The sequence below is a fragment of the Osmerus mordax genome, chromosome 8, assembly GCF_038355195.1.
Source record: "Osmerus mordax isolate fOsmMor3 chromosome 8, fOsmMor3.pri, whole genome shotgun sequence".
Classification (NCBI taxonomy): Eukaryota; Metazoa; Chordata; class Actinopteri; order Osmeriformes; family Osmeridae; genus Osmerus; species Osmerus mordax.
In genome coordinates this window covers 9,645,924-9,664,351 of record NC_090057.1, presented here as the reverse complement: position 1 = coordinate 9,664,351, position 18,428 = coordinate 9,645,924, and the positions used below count along the sequence as shown (strand labels likewise).

At 45.5% G+C, this 18,428-nt stretch overlaps 2 protein-coding genes across 3 annotated transcripts in view; one reads left to right on the top strand and one right to left on the bottom strand.

Moving 5' to 3' along the window:
• The window catches only part of LOC136947623 (syntaxin-binding protein 5-like), a 45,942-nt gene extending 33,804 nt beyond the window's left edge, over positions 1–12,138 (top strand). The window contains exons 14-20 of the mRNA XM_067241751.1: positions 359–421; positions 4,767–5,006; positions 5,277–5,646; positions 6,634–6,799; positions 7,119–7,230; positions 7,399–7,619; positions 9,039–12,138. Of these exons, the coding sequence (XP_067097852.1) occupies positions 359–421; positions 4,767–5,006; positions 5,277–5,646; positions 6,634–6,799; positions 7,119–7,230; positions 7,399–7,619; positions 9,039–9,080 (1,214 nt within the window). The 3' untranslated portion in view covers positions 9,081–12,138. The remainder of the gene's footprint in view (positions 1–358; positions 422–4,766; positions 5,007–5,276; positions 5,647–6,633; positions 6,800–7,118; positions 7,231–7,398; positions 7,620–9,038) is intronic.
• Positions 12,139–15,784: 3,646 nt separating this feature from the next.
• Positions 15,785–16,702, bottom strand: LOC136948002 (claudin-20). 2 transcript variants are annotated; one of them, XM_067242253.1, is made up of 2 exons: positions 15,994–16,702; positions 15,785–15,933 (listed from the first exon to the last, which is right to left on the bottom strand). In XM_067242253.1, exons 1-2 carry the CDS (start codon positions 16,700–16,702, stop codon positions 15,785–15,787), a joined length of 858 nt encoding a protein of 285 aa, XP_067098354.1. The 2 variants fall into 2 exon arrangements, with proteins under 2 accessions (XP_067098354.1, XP_067098353.1); XM_067242252.1 differs by having other exon boundaries at positions 15,785–16,702.
• Between the last annotated feature and the right edge of the window lie 1,726 nt (positions 16,703–18,428).

Here is an 18,428-nt window from a genome sequence, read left to right as displayed (position 1 = left end):
CAGGGGGCTGGCACCTGTCACAGAGTGGGTTGTGTGAGCAGTAATTGCCCCTCTAGCTGGAGCTGCAGTTCTTCTTCTCTGCAGAACCCAGGCATTGAGACAGTTCAGGAACCATCGAGAACCAGAGTGGAACCTGTAAAAAGTGTTCCCAAATAAAATTCTACTGAATTAACTACTCAGATACTAAGATAACTATTGTTTTAGCTGTTTCCAGTGCTATAGAGCACTTATTTGGAAGTATCCAACCTCACAAAGCTGAAAAGGCAAACACGTCTAGGGTTATATCTTCAGAGAGTTACTTCGAGTTTGCCCTGGTTCGAACGTGCCTGGCAGTAACTTTTCTGTACTTTGTCTGCAGGTCTGTGTGACATCAACGAGGGCTCCGCCACTTCAGAAGATCGCTGCAAGTCCCCCACCTCAGGTAACCTGTCCCACAGACAACCTGCTCTTCACACTGCTCACCAACACATGGGTTCAGTTCCATTGGTTTGGATTTGGGGCTCCAAGACTCATTTTGTTTTGCGTCCATAATAACTACTAATATATTAGTGTTGCATTGATTGGAGTGATTTGTTTTTGTGACAATGCATGAGGTACATGTGATGTTTGTGGAGCTGCTGTGTCTTATTAATATGCGGAATGTCACTCAAATTGAAGTTTTATTTTTTTTATAACAGGAAGTGTCTTGCAATACTGTTTTTTGTTGTTGTGTTATTACACCTTGATTCTGGGTCTGTCTTATACTGTATGATACTTTTGACAGGTTTAGTTTTCAAATGAGAAAAGGCCTATTTCTCCCTTGCTCCCTTGCTTCAAAGGACCTGAATTTGGCAGTTGTTCTAGGTCGTTTTAGTGTCTTCCCAGGTTGAAATATTAGCTGTTAACTGTGGAAGGGAAGAGACTGTAATTCTAAACGAAGATACAGCATAGGGTCATAAAATGTACTGAATAAGTCAATAAGCCCATTGACCTGTGTGCAAGACAGAGACTATATATTAATTCTCACCAAATTAGATATTAGTTTACAAGAGGGATTATTACAGCCTTGAGAAGTTTCAGACACCTCTAATAATTCAATACATTTGAAAGGCCCCTCCATGATTCTGGACTTTGCCAAGATAGGCATAATGTTTAGGACTTTGTCAGTTTTTCATCGGACTGTACACTGACTGAGCCAGCTGTTTTAGATTTCATTTCATGATTTGTCCGTGCTGAATACCAAACACACACACGCATATATCCTCATCCACAGAAGAATAAAACACACGTTTAGTCCATTTCAGCCCGTAGCCCTGACAGCCTGGCTCCTCTCTTTCTTCTAGAAGACTCTTCATTGTCAAGTCTTCATTCTCATGAGGACAGCCTCGTCCCCTCTCATTACCTAGCACCTTCATGTTGTCTCAACAGCCAGGCTAACATAAGGACTTGCTTTAAAGGTCAGACAGAAAACGAGTCTCTAGTCTGTTTCCAGGCGCGACAGACACACAGACTCACGTCTGGTGTCGCTAGAGTGAGGTCCAGGGCATCAGGAGGGCCTACATTATTCATTTCAGCTACACAAGAAAGAATGGTTTTATTTGGGCAAGAAACTGATTCTACACACTAGACTACATGGAAAATATCAAAAGTTTCGAGCCAAGCCAACACCAATTTACAGTATTGTCTTTGAGGATCTGTTTTTGATGGGATTATAATATGTGCAACATGCAGAGAAACCACAATCAGGTTATAACACAAAGTGTGCAGTCTCCATTTATGGTAACAAACCAAAGTGCCAGGATGTTTTCTAACCCCACGTTTATTTTACTTTCCCCCCCAAAAGTGTTGACGTCAAACCATCAGCAATTCTACAATGGAGGTGGTAGAGGAGGTAAGAGTGGCCAAAGACTTCAAGCTGGAGTAGTCTGGGCAGGCTAGCACCGTACTAGATAAGGTGTCATCGTTGGTTTTGTTCTAGCAATATTGTCTCTGTCGTCCTTGTCATAGTCACCACAGTGTCTCTGGTTCACTGTGTGGTCTAGAACAAAACTGTGTAAGATGCATACTCCCTCAGACCCATATGGAGGGAACACCGTGGGCCTTCATTGCATGCTACATATGCGTAGCACGTGTGTCCCATTGTCGGAGTCACTCAATTGGCTGTCCGTCTGTATTTAAGACATCACAGCGGTCTACCTGTACACCCCACCCCACACTTGTACGACTGTGCCTTCTCTTCTGTGTGTGTGTCAAACACTGAGAGAGGTTTGGGAGCTCTGGTTGTTATTACAGAGCAGAATCCGAAGCACCGCTAAGAGAATAGTCTTCTCTCAAAACACAAACATACTCTACCTCATCGATTTAAAGAAAACACCTACCCTAATTATCAGTTGCTGTTTTGAACGAAATCTTTTTTTTTCTTCTTAGATCCTATCACATTTTATACATATCCCACAAGGACGTTGTCAATACAAAATAAGGACAAAAAAGCACAGGAGCTGGCAATGTTGCCTTGTATTGTCTTTCCTCTGTCTATATCCATCCTGCTCACTTCCTGTTTCCTACTTCCTGTTTCCTCTTTGTCCTTTGTGCATGCTCCTCTGGCACGGAGGTCTCTGAATGACTGTCCTGTTTTGTGTCTCAACGATTCTCTCTTCCAGGGCATTGTGCGACAACACCTTATTTCCTTGTTTGGTCTGTCCCAGCATGCATCTGTGATTCACACTGGTCTTTCTGAAACCCTAATGCAGTGCTTTCTTCTTTGCCAAGCATTTTGCCTCCCTTATAGCCAATGAAGCCATCCCCAACAAATAATGAAAAGCTTGTGTCTTAATTGTCCATGTTCAGTATATCATACTTCTGAGCACAACCCTAGCCCAAGTGATAGCTTTGCATGGCATCTTGTGTTAGCGTAGATGTGTGTTTGTAAAGAGGGATGTTCTCTTTTTTCCAGCAAAGATGTCACGGAAATTAAGCTTGCCTACTGAGCTAAAGCCAGACTTGGGTAAGCCTTGACTGCGTGTTTACGAATAATATTACCTTTTCATTTTTTTATTTTTTTATTTGTATATGTATTTTTTTCCTACACACCTAATAACCATCAAGGACTCCATCAAATCAAGAGGTTTCATTAAGAAAGTCTGAGGGGAGTGTAAAACACCCTACATGCAAAAGGAAGCAGGATTTAGGGCCTTACTGCTAGTCTTAAAAGAAGCAATGACATAGGCCTTCAGTAACACAAGTAGTAGAAGAGTATTCATAGTAGGGCATTTTAGTCAATCCTAGAATCCTTTTGAGTATAGGGATTATATAAAGGGAGATTATGAGATACTAAATACATAATATTCTTTGGTATTATAGTCCTGGTGGTAGGTGGCCCAAGTAGGCCATCTGAAAGGACTCCTCTGTTTGTCGTGCTTGGGTATACGTATTCAATGGTGCTGTAAGCTAAGCTAACAACTACTGCCCTTCATCACACAACGAAGCTTTCTATGTGCTGGGCTACTATCACTTTTTCTTTTCTGTTTCTATTTGTGTGTCTTTTTGTCGTTTCTTTCCGTGAAATTTGAAAGTTGTTTTGTTGTTTTTTAGGTGCCACATAAAGACAAAATGTTTTGTCTTCATTTATGTTTTTTGGTCTTCCATCCCAGTTATCCCAGCCCACCCCCCCCCCCCCCCCACACACACACACACACACACACACACACACAACAACTGAAAAGCACACAACCTGTCTGTCTTTCTTCCTAGGATCTATTGCAGCAGACATCATGGAGTATAGTTGAGAATGTTCGGGTTCAGGATATATCTGGATGTGCCAAACATTAACGTCATACTGTATCAGTAGATGGACCATTATAACAGATGGGCATTCTAACAGTTGATATTTGATGTTGCTGTAGTATATAGACATATGTGTTGTTTGTACTGATATTGGAGTATTGTGATCTTAGAAAAATCAATAACCTAGTCTGTTCTTTGTTTAACAAAGCCCCCACTGTGCCAGGGGATGAGCATTATGAACTCTTTATGTATTCATCCCATAACCTTGTACTTCAACCTCAAACTCTCAATTGGTTTTCCCTTACCCCTTTTTGCTGACTCAAAAACAAACGAGTGGCCCTAAAAAAAGCAGCCGTTTCACAGCTGGTGTCATTAAAGTGTAACAGTTTCGGTGGTGTGTTAAACCTGTAGAGGGTGGTGGATCTGCTGACATTCTGGTTCTGCCTGTAAGCTAGTGACACACCACCACATTGGTGTTCCAACTACTCCACCTTAATGTCTAGATCGGTGTTTCTGTGTGTGTAGTACGTGTTCATATCTATCTCTTTCTCTCTCTCTCTCTCTCTCTCTCTCTCTCTCTCTCTCTCTCTCTCTCTCTCTCTCTCTCTCTCTCTCTCTCTCTCTCTCTCTCTCTCTCTCTCTCTCTCTCTCTCTGTATCTCTCTGTCTCTATCTCTGTCTCTCTCTCTCTCTCTCTCTCTCTCTCTCTCTCTCTCTCTCTCTCTCTCTCTGTATCTCTGATTCTCTGTCTCGCTCTCTCTCTGTCTCTCTGTCTGTCTCTCTCTCTCTCTGTCTCTCTCTCTCTCTCTCTCTCTCTCTCTCTCTCTCTCTCTCTCTCTCTCTCTCTCTCTCTCTCTCTGTCTCTCTCTGTCTCTCTCCCTCTCTGTCTGTCTCTCTCTGTCTCTCTCTCGCTCTATCCCCCTGGTGCGGGTGTTTTACCTCTCTCTGTGTTTCTCGTCACTGTCCTCCTGTCTGTATGTGCTCCGCGGGGTTCCAACCCTCTAGACCACCGGGACAACTCCTTCAGCCGCTCGCGCTCCTCCAGCGTCACCTCCATCGACAAGGAGGCCCGCGAGGCCATCACCTCCTTCCACTTCTGTGAGACCTTCGCCCGCAAGGGAGACAGCGGCGTCACCCCCTGCCTCTACGTGGGCACCTCCCTGGGCAGCGTGCTGGCCGTGGCGCTCAATCTGCCCCCCGCTGGAGAGCAGAGGCTACTACAGCCCGTCATCGTCTCACCAAGCGGTGGGTGGAGGACGGGGTGGGGATGGTTGAATGAAAAGATGGATGAGTGTATGGATGGATGTATAGATGGATGGATGAGTGAATGGATGTATGGATGAGTGAATGTATGTATGCATGTATGTATGGATGTATACATGGATGGATAAGTGAATGGATATATGGATGAGTGAATGGATGGATGGATGTGTGGAGGTATGGATGAATGTCTCCACGTATGGATGGATGGATGTGAAGGTGGGTGCCAGACTAACCCCTCTCCTGTCTCTGCAGGCACGCTGGTGCGTCTGAAGGGCAGCATCCAGCGCATGGCCTTCCTGGACGCCACAGGGTCCATGCTGCCCCCGGCCTTCGAGCCGTGGTACGAGCCCAACGCCCCGGCGGACGGGGAGGAGCGCGACAAGGCCCGCAAGCGTCGCCCGGTGTCCGTGTCGCCCTCGGCGTCCCAGGAGCTCAGCGAGAGCCAGTACGCGGTGGTGTGCTCCGAGAAGCAGGCCAAGGTCATGGTCCTGCCCTCGCAGAACTGCATCTTCAAGCACAGCATCACCGAGACGTCATTCGTGCTGCGAGCCGACGTGGTGCAGATGGGCAGCGGCATCTGCTTGGCGTGCTTCTGTGCCAACGGGCACATCATGACCCTCAGGTGAGGCCCCCCCCTCCCCATCCCACCCCCCACCCCCCCACCCCCCCAGGGCACAAAGGGTATTGAAATGCAAAACAGGACAGTCAGCATACGCGACGCAATTTGGTGTTATGTTATTTGGTCGTATACATGCAGGTGACATCGGAGCTGTGTTCAGGTCTATTTCACCAGAAGCTTCAAATACCCCCCCCCCACCACCACTCTCATATGTCGCTTTGGATAAAAGCAGCTGCTACATCAAAAACAATATTGGTCATAGTAGATTTACATCTAAATATGTTTGATTTTCTCATTGAAAAACAACAAAAATTCCTGTTGCCATTTGTTACACTACTAGTGAGTTAGCAGATGAGATGACTTTGATATCAGTCATAGGCAGACACAACATGTCTACCTTGTCCTCTCAGCTGTCACGACAAGGTCCTCAACCTCTCTCATTACAGGCATGCCTTTGTTACTCTCCTGGCAAAGTCAAAGCCAGAAGTACTCACACACGCACATAGCTGACAGGTGCACACACACACACACACACCCGATATGATTGGAGCTGGGCTAGGCTGAGGGAAGGGGTTCTGTCTGCCTGCCTGTGGACCTCATTCATTTCCCTCAGAGGAGGTCCCAGAACAGCCTCCATCTGGGCCTCCGCCTGGGGGGAGGACCCCGGGGTGTCTATCTGTCTGTGAGTGTGTGTGTGTGTGTGTGTCTCTGTCTGTAAGTGTGCATGTCTGTCTTCTACTGTGTGTGAGGGTGTGTATGTCTGTCTTCAAGGGTGAGTGTGTGTGTGTGTCTGTGTCTCTGCCTGTGAGTGTACATGTCTGTCTTCTAGTGTGTGTGAGTGTGTGTATGTCTGTCTTAAAGGGGGTGTGTGTGCCTGTAAGTATGCGTGTGTGCATGGATTAACCCAAAAGCCTGTTGAGCTCTGTACTGAGTGTTTTGATGTGTGTTTGCAGGATGTTGTGTGTCATACTGTCCGTTGTCCCTCTCCAGTATACCAGGCCTCAGACCGTTGCTGGATGTGAACTACCTGCCCCTGACAGACATGCGGATAGCAAGGACGTTCTGCTACACCAACCTGGGCCAGGCCATGTACCTGACCTCCCCCACAGAGATCCAGAGGATCACCTACAGCCAGGACACCTGCGAGAACCTGCAGGTCAGCACACACACGCACAAAACATCAACAATTACATGATCGCAAAAACACACTCAACATGGCATGTCATCGTTGAGGTTTTGCATGTGTGTGAATGTGCGTGCAAGTGTATATGTGCGTTTGTGTGTTCGTGTACAGAGTTATAGAATGAGTGTTTTTCATGTACTGAATGAATGTGTCTGTCGGTGCGTGCGTGTGTGTGTGAGACACAAGTTTAGACTATGCCAGCCGGCATTTGTGTCCTGCAGGTGTGTGTTTCCCAGGGGCTGATGTGTGTGTGACACTCAAACAGTGGAAGTGACCCGTGTGTGTGTTTCAGGAGATGCTGGGGGAGTTGTTCACACCAGTAGAAACACCTGAAGCTCCCAACAGAGGCTTCTTCAAGGGCTTGTTCGGAGGAGGGGCGCAGTCACTGGACAGAGAGGAGCTGTGTGAGTAACACACACTCTCATGGGCTACCACACCTGATGCTCTCGTCAACACAGGTCACATGCCCCGTTTTCTCTCATTCTACTGCTATTCGTTCCCTTTCCTAATACCTCTCCACACCTTTCCCTTCTTCTCTCTCCTCCCCTTTGTCTCTCTGTCGATGCCGCCAGTTGGAGAATCGGTGGCGGGCAAGGCGTCTCGTAGCCTGGCACAGCACATCCCCGGGCCGGGAGGCATCGAGGGCATGAAGGGAGCAGCGTCCGGTATCGTGGGCGACCTGGCGCGTGCCAGGATAGCACTAGACGAGAGAGGGCAGAAGCTGGGCGAGCTGGACGAGAGGACAGCCGCCATGATGACCAGCGCAGACTCCTTCTCCAAACACGCTCACGACGTAAGAACACCACTCTCTCTGTGGTACAGCTGGAGGTATCACACGAAGACACTAGAGGGCGCTGATGCTGTAGTAGAGTGTGTTTGGCAGTGCGCACAGCTAATTGCCATGGCACTTAACTGATGAATTATCTATTTATCTTCATATTGCATACAGTTCTTTTATAGTTGTATTGATTTATTATTAACTTTTTGTCATTTGTACTGTAAATATGACCAATAACCCTAACATACAATGCCAAGACTGCAACTGTTTTATCTTTAGTCCACATTCAATGTGTTTGGAAATGTCTTGAATTAATCCTCAAGTTTTCTCTAAACTTATACCTATAAACCCTAACATATGGATAACATAACCTCTAGACTAAAACTACAGGAGTAACAGTTTATCTAATGTGGTTATCAGCAGGCCTATTTATTTGATTAATTTCATCATCAAAACATAGGCCAAACACAAGGCCAAAGATAATTTTGTTGAACAAAATTTGTGTGTAACCTGCCTGCGCTGTCAGGACCACAAAACTGAGTTCTGCAAAATTAACCAAAACAGAAAATATGTACTAGTAAACTCATACCAAGAACAAGGGTTGTAATGCACGATATGGACATTGTTGAAAGTATTAACTAATTCTCTAACAGAAATGGACGACAAAATATACTTTTTGGAGATATTCAAACAAGACTCCATGTAATCTATTACAAATAACCTACATTATGCTGATGAATAAACAGTGTTTAGGGTTAAGGCTATCTGGAGTTACAGGGAAAGTAGACAGAGAATCAAAAACGCCCAAAAAACTAAATGACATTCAGCTATAAATATGACATGTTCAGTGGAGTATTTACTTTCAACCAGCTGTTACCATTAGAAGGCACACATGACACAACCATAATACAATGAATGGCGTATGTTTTCTGTCACTTAGTTTTTCTTTTAAAAACATAATAATACCTTCACTCTTGGGTTTATTTACATGAACACTTGCACAAACCCCCCAGTGCGACATGGGATCCTTTGAAACTGTAGACGGTCTAATTATTACAGTGTGTCATCAGTCCTCCATCCCTGAACAGCAATTTAGTCCCTAGCAACCGGTAGAACAAACAGGCACAAGACACAACAAAAATGCCCCTTGGTTGCCAACCTCTAGTACAACCAGTGAGACTCAGAAGAGACCCAGAGGACTGAGGACTCTGAGTGTTACCTCTAAAGGTTAGAAGACACTAACTGACAGTCTTCCAGAATTATTTCCCCCCATTGTTACCTGTTCCCTCTATAAGAGTTGTTACAGTACAAGGTTTCAGAAACTGGTTTCTGGTTCAGAAACACTTGAGGTGCTACGGAGAAGCTCGTGCTCTAGCTTTCAGCGAGCACGCGGATGAACTCCGTGACATCGTCTCTCTGCCTTTTCCCTCCCAGATGATGCTGAAGTGCAAAGACAAGAAGTGGTACCAGTTCTGATCGCAGACGAGGGGGGAAGCCGACCCGGAAGGACACCACCGTCACATTCCACTGCTTCATCCAGACTCGACGGGTCCCCTTCCTCTGTCCCTACCTCCCTCCCTCCTTCCCTCACTCCCTCCCTCCCTCCCTTCCTCCATCCCTCCCTTTGGTGGACACGTGGGATTCTCCTCCTTAGCACAATGTTGTATACTGTACTTACCTCAGTCAGGTGGTTATACTGAGGAGTGGCCTGGCAAGAGGAACAAGCTCAAATGGGGAAAACAAAGCGTGCTCCTTATTTACGTTCTCGTCTCTTTGTTTGTCTGGTCTGTTTGTTTATCCCCTCGGCGGCAGCCAATCGGCTGGATTGCCGGGGTTTTGCCATCCTTATTTGCCAAAATGTTCTGTTCCGTCATCTCTGCTCCAACCAACCCGGGGCCAGAATGCCTACAGACAGACAGACAAAAAAAAAAAGACAAAAAAAAAAACATTGAATAAACAAACAACTATGGAGAAAAAAAACAAAATGTAAAAAGAGGAAAAAATAATATATATATACATAATTATATATACATAAATCTATATAAATGATCAACGCTGTATTCACTTCCGACTGTAAAGTGCAAAACAAGGTGGACAACGCACAGGCCACGTGTGTTCGGAGTAGGGAAGGGACGTTATGTTTCCAGAGTCACAGGATGTGATGTCATAGTGACAGCCTCCTTTATGCAGAGAGTTGCTGGGTGAAAAACAGAAAATGTCTTTCCGATGTACACTGGATCTCCTTCTCCTTGCTCTATAGACTCTCCTACTCATCCAATAGAGGAAGTTCATATACCTAGAAACAGTATACCAGTTTTTATTTATTAGTCCTCTTGTTTATGTTTATTTTGCTCTGTGTGTTGGGGGGGAAACAGTTTTTATTTTTCTATTGTTGTAAAAGTGAATGGTGTCAATTAATTTTTGTCACGTCCCAACGTATGTCATTTTTTGTGGCTTTGGGTCCTAAATCCCATTCATTTCTCCTTCAAGAAAAGGGCTGGAAACAAATAGAGGGCATGGATATAAAAGACATAGTTGTATCATTCAGAAATAACGCCAATATAAAAAAAAACATCACATCTGGATCCACAGGTTTGATCATAAGATCTTAAGAAGTGTGACCCTTGACTCCTAGAGTACCCGAGGGTCCAGTTCCATGTAAATGCTACCTTCTCCCTCCATTCTGAAACATTGTCAGCACCTAACTGTTTGGCTTGGTCTGCTAGTGTGTCTGTATGAATGCTATCTAACCCAGTGTACTACTGAAGGGTTTTTGGACATGGACCTACTAGGTTTTTTAAGAGTTCCTAAAAGGACCTTTGAACTTGGAGCGCACATCACCTTGGAGTCACGTACAATACACACATATGGGTATAAAACCCTATTTGTGTGTTGATATATGCAGGACAAAAAAAAATATATACAGATGTACAGTCATCCATGCGCAAGTCATACGTTTGGGAGAAAACCACTTTTATTGTTTTTAATTGACAATACTTGTTCGTAAACAAAATGAATTTGATCTCTGTGGGTGTCTGTGTATTTCTGTGTGTGTGAGAGCAAGCTGTTATTTATTGGAGCGCATGAGATGCTGCTAAACATTTGGTTTGTCAGAGCTGTCTGTCCTTCCGTTATCTGATTCTGTTGCCCATATCATTTGTTCATATGTGTGTGTGTGTGTCTCTGTCTCTCTCTCTCCCCTTCTGCCAGGCTGTAACCGTTCAGCTGTACATAGGTTCATAGTTTGACAATCTAAGACCAACTGGAAAGTAAGAAAAGGGAGTTTTGGAGAATTCAAGTGGCACAAAAGGACAGAGGCCATATTTTTCTGACGCCAAAGACTTACTTTAGCTTTTGTTCCATCGTGTCATTAGTCAACTTGGCATTCCAAGGCAGTGCTAATTCAAATACAGTATAGATGACGGTCTGACTCCATTTAGTGCTATAGTCCCTCAGGGTGCATCCCTAGGCTTTGGGTACCGTGCATTCCGACTCAATAATCCATCACTGGCCTTGACTCCATTCTGAATACTTGCATCCTTTTCTTAGGCCCTTGATGACTTAACTTCCTTGATCTGACAGACTTACGAGTTTGAAGAAAAACAACAGTGACACATTTCAGAACATAGGTCTACTGTCAAGAGTGCAAGTTATCGGTTCAAGGTTTTGGAATGGAACTTAGCCATCCTATTTACACGATAATACTGATGGAAGTGGTTCGTTATGAAAATGTTCAACTGTGTGATCTTCTCTTCACGTGTCATCTTTTTATTATATATTTTTGTAAATCTTCTTTGCTGTTCAATTTGAATTATTTGCTGTATATCCTTCTTGTCTCAAATACGTAATTTTTTTAACAACCAATCTGTAAATGTTCAGAAAAGCTTCGTAACCATGGCAACGAGACGTCAGGCATCAGCTGACCTCCTCTGGAATGTGGTGTCATAGTCGGCGCATGTTCAGTGTTTGCACACACGCTTCATCTAACTCTCTGCCTTTTCTCCCTCTCTGGTGGGTGTTCCAGGTGGTCCGTATTGGTGATACTACTCCTACAAAAGGTTCTGGTTACCTTCTCTATGTTAGGTATGCATTGTTGTGTGGATGTGGATAGGTAGCCCTGCTTAATCCTCTTCGGAGCAAAAAAAAAAAAAAAACAACTTCAGGAAAACTACTTGTATATGATTGAGGTACTCTCTTTCTAGTTCTCGTTATTTTTCGTTTCATTTTCTATATTATTTAACCTTGTCTGTTGAGTGAGTCGTTTCTTGTCCACACACCTAAGTATGCAGTATACAGTGTTCTTACCCGGTAACGATTCATGTTCATTCTACAAGAGGGAGTCTGTCCGCCACATGCCATCTTCTCTCCTGAATTTAACAGTTATCAGTGGGTTGCAGTATTTTCTCATTGTAGCCAATTTTCTTGTACAGTTTTATGCAAATTTCACATGGATGTTTATGACTTTATCTGCTGCCACAAACAATTTAGACATTCTGTAGATAGAAATTACTGTGCAATGGAAAATAAAAGTGAATAAAATCACCCTTTTGTACTGTTTGATTCTTGATGGCCCTTCAGGTGTTCTAAGCAGGGGTGCCGTAGCGGGGGCAAGATTAGAGCTGTTCTAAGGGCCCTGGTCAGACAAAGGGCCCAGTGGAACCCCACTGGGCCCTGTATGATTTAGATTTTGGGGCCCAGAGTACAAATTAGACAGTGGGCCCAGAAACCCTAGGAGCACCCCAGGCTGTGGGCTCCCCATCAGAAATGAGGTCAACCAGACTGGTGAAGAGCAGCATCTGTAGCATTTCTAGATTTTGATTTACAGTCACAATTTATACTGCATGTAAATCCTTGATTTGAAGAAGTAGCACAACACTGTAAGTCATACATGCAGTAGTGCAACTGTTAACCATGGGGGTTTCACAAAAGAATAACGGTTTTGGTGTTCTGTTATAATTTAACGCATCCAGTAGAGGGCGTCATATACCGTGATGCTAGTTGTTTGAAATATATTTTGATCATAAACTAATGTCCTAGAAGAGTTTCTGGCGGGAGATATACAAGGGTGTTTCTCTGTTTTGGAGACGCTTTGTGCACGACAACCCTGACTAGTTATGAGATTGCCTTGATTCTGAAGTAAAGGTAGAACTTCGACAGGAGAGATAGACAGACTATGAAATGCAGCTTATTCTAAAGAAGTATGTTACTTGCGAGTCCAGCTTCTATTGGACACACAATTAGCCTAGGGAACGCAAAAGAGGAGAATGTCGCATACAGCATTGGATTTAGGTTCTATAGCATATTGCAGCTAGTCTACTCAACACAGGTCATTTCATTGTAAGGTTTTGTGACCCACTCCAGCCATGTTGTCATAGTCACATTCATTATGTCCTTTAGACAAAACACATACAGCCCTAAATACTGTGTTCATAGGGCCTATTGATAACCATCTTGTTATACAGAAAAATGAGTAAAAATGCCATTACTTCATTGTAAAAATGGAAGTGTTTTTAAAACACCTTTTCATGCATTTGTTCTTATTTTTCAAAATTCAGATCAGTCCTCAGATCAGTCCTCAATCAGTGTTTATTCCCTGACAGTGAAAGCATATTCTGACGGGGACACCATATTACTTAGTTTGGGTGTGCGAGTAAATACTATATCGACAAGGCCCAACCAAACAATGGAACCACCTTGGCATTAGGTTCTTATTTTAATTGGTGCATGAATTAACCAAAATACTACAGAAAGTAATGGTAATAACCCAAAGACCAACATCATTTGTTTGATTAGAGGCTGTGCAGCAGGGGAAGTTAATCTACTCTAGACATGTTGTTTGGGTGTGCTTTGTTGGGGTGCTCAGCTGTGTGTGCATTGAGCTGATTTGACGCCTGGTTTCACCCAGTGTAAGAGGATACAGATTTTCCATTTGGACACCACTGACTACTGGCAAAGTCTACCCTCTGGCGTTCGTCATGTCTAACAACAGCGTTACAAGTCCAACCACGGATACAACAAAGCATGCAACATGAAAACAAGAAATGTGTGCATGTAGTTCAGGAACAGACGATGTGTTTGGACTTGTTTGGGAAAGTCTTGGCATAAGTGTTTTTATGTTCCACTTCGGTTCTGCTGCAAATATCTGATTTTGACACTGAATCAACACTTTTTGGATCAGTACACACATTTGCTTTAATGATGCATACAGGTTTTTGCATTGCTGCCACATGTAGGATAACAGTAGCATTTGTGCACACTCACACATACATTGTGATGATGAGAGACATAGAGACCAGAGTATTGCAGTCAACATGATTTTTTACAGTTCTGTGTGGCCCATATACTATCCCCATTGTAGTATGCTGTTCTGTCCTCACACTCTTTATAGAACAACTGAACTGTTCCATGAAGCTGTGTATCATAGACAAACAATCAAAAACATTCTTAAATAAAACATTATTTTCGGTTTAAATGGCTTGTGGATTAACGTTCATGCCTTTACATGATTAGAAAAACCTAAAATCCTGACCTGAACGGCAATGAAACAAACCAGTCAAATGGATCAAAACAAGCCTAAATATAAGCCTCTAAAGTGCACATCGAATAGCAAAAAAGCACAAGCAAAAGCAAAGCATGAGCAATTTTCAGGATTTCTTTTGTGTATGTTGCAGACATCCTTGATAAGAGAACAGTGTTGTTTTTCAAAGGAGCCCTTGTTGCTTTAATATCAGATAAGAGAAAGAGAGCATATGTGCTGACACGTGAGGCAAGCATGAGGGACACCAAAAAAACGAGCTGTAAAGGAGCTGTAGTCTCTGGAGGTATTGTGCCCATGTCCCTTTTTACCAAATGAGCAGCAAAGCAGACTATAGCTACTCATGCCTGAGATCAATGTCCTACTTTTAACACCTCACATGACATCCTTTTCAATCCAGTCCGAACGGTTCTTCTGACGAAATAAAGAATGAGGCAGGGTGAAGGCTGGTTTAGGTAACACTTTAGGGGGAGTTGGGGGGGCCGAGGCCTCAGGGGAGGGGCTGGAGGCAGGTTCCACTGAAGGCTTCTATGACTTACCGTGGACAAGATGGAACAGCCCACCACTGGCCTTAGAATAGTCCCCACCACCGTGCCCCCCCCCCCCCCCCCCACCCCCTAGCAATGACATTCGGACACACGTCTTAAAGATGATTGGGTGCAAAGTCCTTTTCCCCTTGCAACCTTGCAGAGAGAGGAGCGATGGAAAGGGAGAGGACGAGTGTGTGTGCGTGTGCAGTAAATGAGAGGTGTGCATCCAGCCGTGAAGAGAGGATAATGGGAAAGCAAAGAGCGTCATTATCTCCGACAGCCTGAGCCTGGACCTTAACACTCCCTCATGACTCTCAGCCAAACATGGACTGGATGTTTCAGTCTATGTTCATTTTGACAATATTCATTTTCACTCTATAAATACTTTGAGCAAGATCCTATTAAAACACATTTTAGGCACAAGCATTAGTAGCTATGTTTCAGCAACTACGCAGCATTCCAATGCATTATTAAACAAGCTACAGTACATAGCATGCGTAGACTGAATATCAATCAGTCTGTTAGCTTTAGAAAGATGATTGAGGATGGTAAGACCTATTTAATCTCACCAGGCAAATGGGTTCTAAAAGACACACGCTTGTGAAGAATGGCTTTTAAATTTTCCCTTACAGACAGTTCCAAAGCTTTTGAAGCAAACTTCAGTTTATTTTTTTATTTTTATCGGCAGCAGACGATCAACACTTTCTTTCTATTGAAACCTTTGGTATGGAAAAGCTTTTACTTTTAAAAGGAACTTTTGTCTGGATTTCCAGCACGCGTGCTGTGCCTGTGCAATGTTTGTGACACCTCCTACCCTCGTCTTTACTACTCATCACCCGCAGCAGCGAACGAGGCATTTGCCTGAAGCGCCTGGATATGCAAGCAGTCTTTTCCAAGGCTTTCAGAATACCCCTACAGCCTCCTCCTGCAGTATGAGATAGACCAGATGAACGTGGGAGATAAGGCTCTCACAGCCATTACCCTCCTCTGCCTTCCCCCCCTCTATATTTCCTCCCCCACTCTCTCTTTCTCTCTCCCATCACAAAAGGCGTCCAGAACTGAAGTCCACCGCAGTCTCACCCCGCAAAACAAGGGAAAACGTCGGGGAGGGTTCCTTAAACGTAGTCCTGCAAGCTGTAGCCAGCCCTGGCGTCTTTGGGAGGAACTCTTGAAGGGGAGTAGTACTGCGGCTCCTGGTCGTGGTGGAGGGGGTCCTTCGGAGGCTTTCCCTCGTCCAGATCGTCTGGTTGGAGCTTCTCGTGAGCTGCTTTGTCCCGGTGTAGCTGATCTCGGCTCGCCGGCTCCTGGAGCGTCTGCTGCTCACGGCACTGCTGCTGCTCGCGTTGCAGTCGCTCGCGCTGGAGCTGGTCACGCTGGAGCTGGTCACGCTGGAGCTGCTCCTGCCGCAGCTGCTGCTGGAGCAGTTTATTGGGGTCCGTGGACGAAGTGTAGTCCAGCTGCCCCTCTCTTTTCCCGGGACACGACAAACAAAAGATCACCCCCCCGGCAAGGAGGAACCCGGCGGAGACGAAGGTCACGTACACCGCCCCTCCAGGCTCATATTTGCTGCTCTCCGGCACGTTGGAGTCCAGGAAGCTGGTGATGACCACGTTGGTGAACCAGGAGGCGGGCACCAGGCAGAGGATGCCAGCCAGGATGAAGCACCCCCCTGCGGTGATCGCCGTGTGTCCTTTGGCACGGTGGCTGCCCCCCCAGCGGGTGCATTTGAGCCCCAGGGCAGCGAGGCAGAGGCCCAGGGAAGCCATCATGCAGGACAGCACCATGGTGGTCCTGGCCGTCTGCAGGTAGGCGGGCAGCGACAGCACCGAGTACTTGAGCGTGCAGCTGAACACGCCCGTGCTGAACCAGGTGCAGTCCATCCACAGCCCCTGCATCTGGGAGATGGCCGTCATGATGTTGGTGCCCACGTCGGCGCTCACCTTCCAGTTGGGCAGCAGCGTGGCCACCGTGGCGCCGAGGGCACCCAGCAGCGCCAGGGCGAAGGCGAGGATCTGGAGGGTGGAGGATGCCATCGTTGTGTTCCGGTCCTCCTTGTTCTCGGGCACCCTCACCTTGCGGTGGCCCGAGCTCGCTCTGGCTCTGCCTATCTCCCCAGCGCAGGTCCTGACAGCAGATAATTCCTCAGTGCAAGCTCCAGTGGTCTGCGATAAAAAGCGAAATGAGAATTGAACTGGGTGAGCAAGCGTGACGTTCGGGCAGATGAGGCGCAGGGTCTGGTGACGGGGGGGGGGGAGGACTGTGCGTTCCTCTTTTCGCCTCTCTTTTTTAGCGGGGGAATCATGTGCGCCGGTAACATTTCGGACTCTGCATACCGGTTTGTGGTGTTCATTGAAGGACTCAATTATGTGAATTTAAAGCTGCAGTGCGCGTCCTCCAAAAGTGGGTTACTCTTTTTAGAGGTTTCTTTTACTTTAGCTGTCAGGCAAATGCTGTGTCGGAACACAAAGTGATGCTCTGATTTGAAACATGCATGGCTAAGAAAATGTGTCATTCCATAATTTTCATGTAATCATAAGTGTCTTTTTCTATGGGGGTGTCTATGGCTTTCTCTCCGGTGAAAAAATATTATAAATGATGACATGAATGATGAAATGATGTTCGTAATAACAATAAATGCAAAAATCCTTACCTTTATGTCTTGAGCAGTGTGCCATTGTGCGTCAGCCAATTCCAATGATGTCTAGCACAGAGGAGAGGGAGCCAAACACAAAAACACAAAAATGGGGTGAATTGCTTTCCCAGCATGTAACAACCACTCTTCCTAACGTCGCCTTAGCAACAGCACATACAATTCCATCCTTTTCAATGTCCCATAAAGGATTAGTCTTGTTTGCTTGTGAGCAGGCGTTAAGGAGCACAGAGCGGTGAACTGAGAGGAATGGTGCAAAACTGAGCCTAGTGCTGGTGTGCCGGTCAAAGAACTGGACAAGTAACCTGAAGGTCATTGATTCGGTCAAATAGCCGCAATGAGGTGTTGGAGCAGCCGGAAAATGTGATGAAAGATTCTCAAGGAGGCTCATTTTATACATCTACGGATATTGTTTTGCATTCGCTATGATTTGTTCTACCGTCACACAGTCAGACAGCAATCCAAGGATGACAGGGAGCTTTTCTTTATTTGGTTCTCAGTCAATGAAAAGGTGTCGTCCACATACGACCACATGAACTATGGCACACTGCAGCACACTGATAAGGTTGGTAACCTCCCCCGTCCCTTTGTGGGGACCAAACCCAGCAGTACGCTGGCAGTCCCAGCCTATCCTTAGTGTAATCCCCCGTCTATATATCCACAGTGTGACAGCACAAAGCACCCTATTGTGACAGAGCCCGACCTGCCTAAACAGGAACAATTACCAGAGGGCTCAACATGAAAACATCAATTTTACTCTGCCCTTCCCTCAGGTTCCTATCAGACTTTACCAGCCTACCCTCCCCCTTCCACACACACACACACACACACACACACACACAAACACACATGAACCCCCCCCCCCCCCCCACCCCCAGTATCCACAAACCCACAGCCACCCCCTTGCGGAGAAACACTTGATAGGGAGGAAAAATAGTACTTGAACGAAACATAATTTGACCTTAACTCCCGGTAGATGTCCCCCCTAACAGGCCCTCGATGGCAGGCCCCCTCCCAGGGCCCACCTAGCCTCCCCCTAAGAGGCCATTGAGGGGAAATGCCACCGTGATCATTACCACAGCAGTCGTCCTCATCAGAAGGCTCGTCCT

Bases quoted from the DNA above. Each gene is read 5' to 3' on its own strand.
- LOC136948002 (XM_067242252.1), bottom strand. From the start codon at position 16,702: ATGGCATCCTCCACCCTCCAGATCCTCGCCTTCGCCCTGGCGCTGCTG.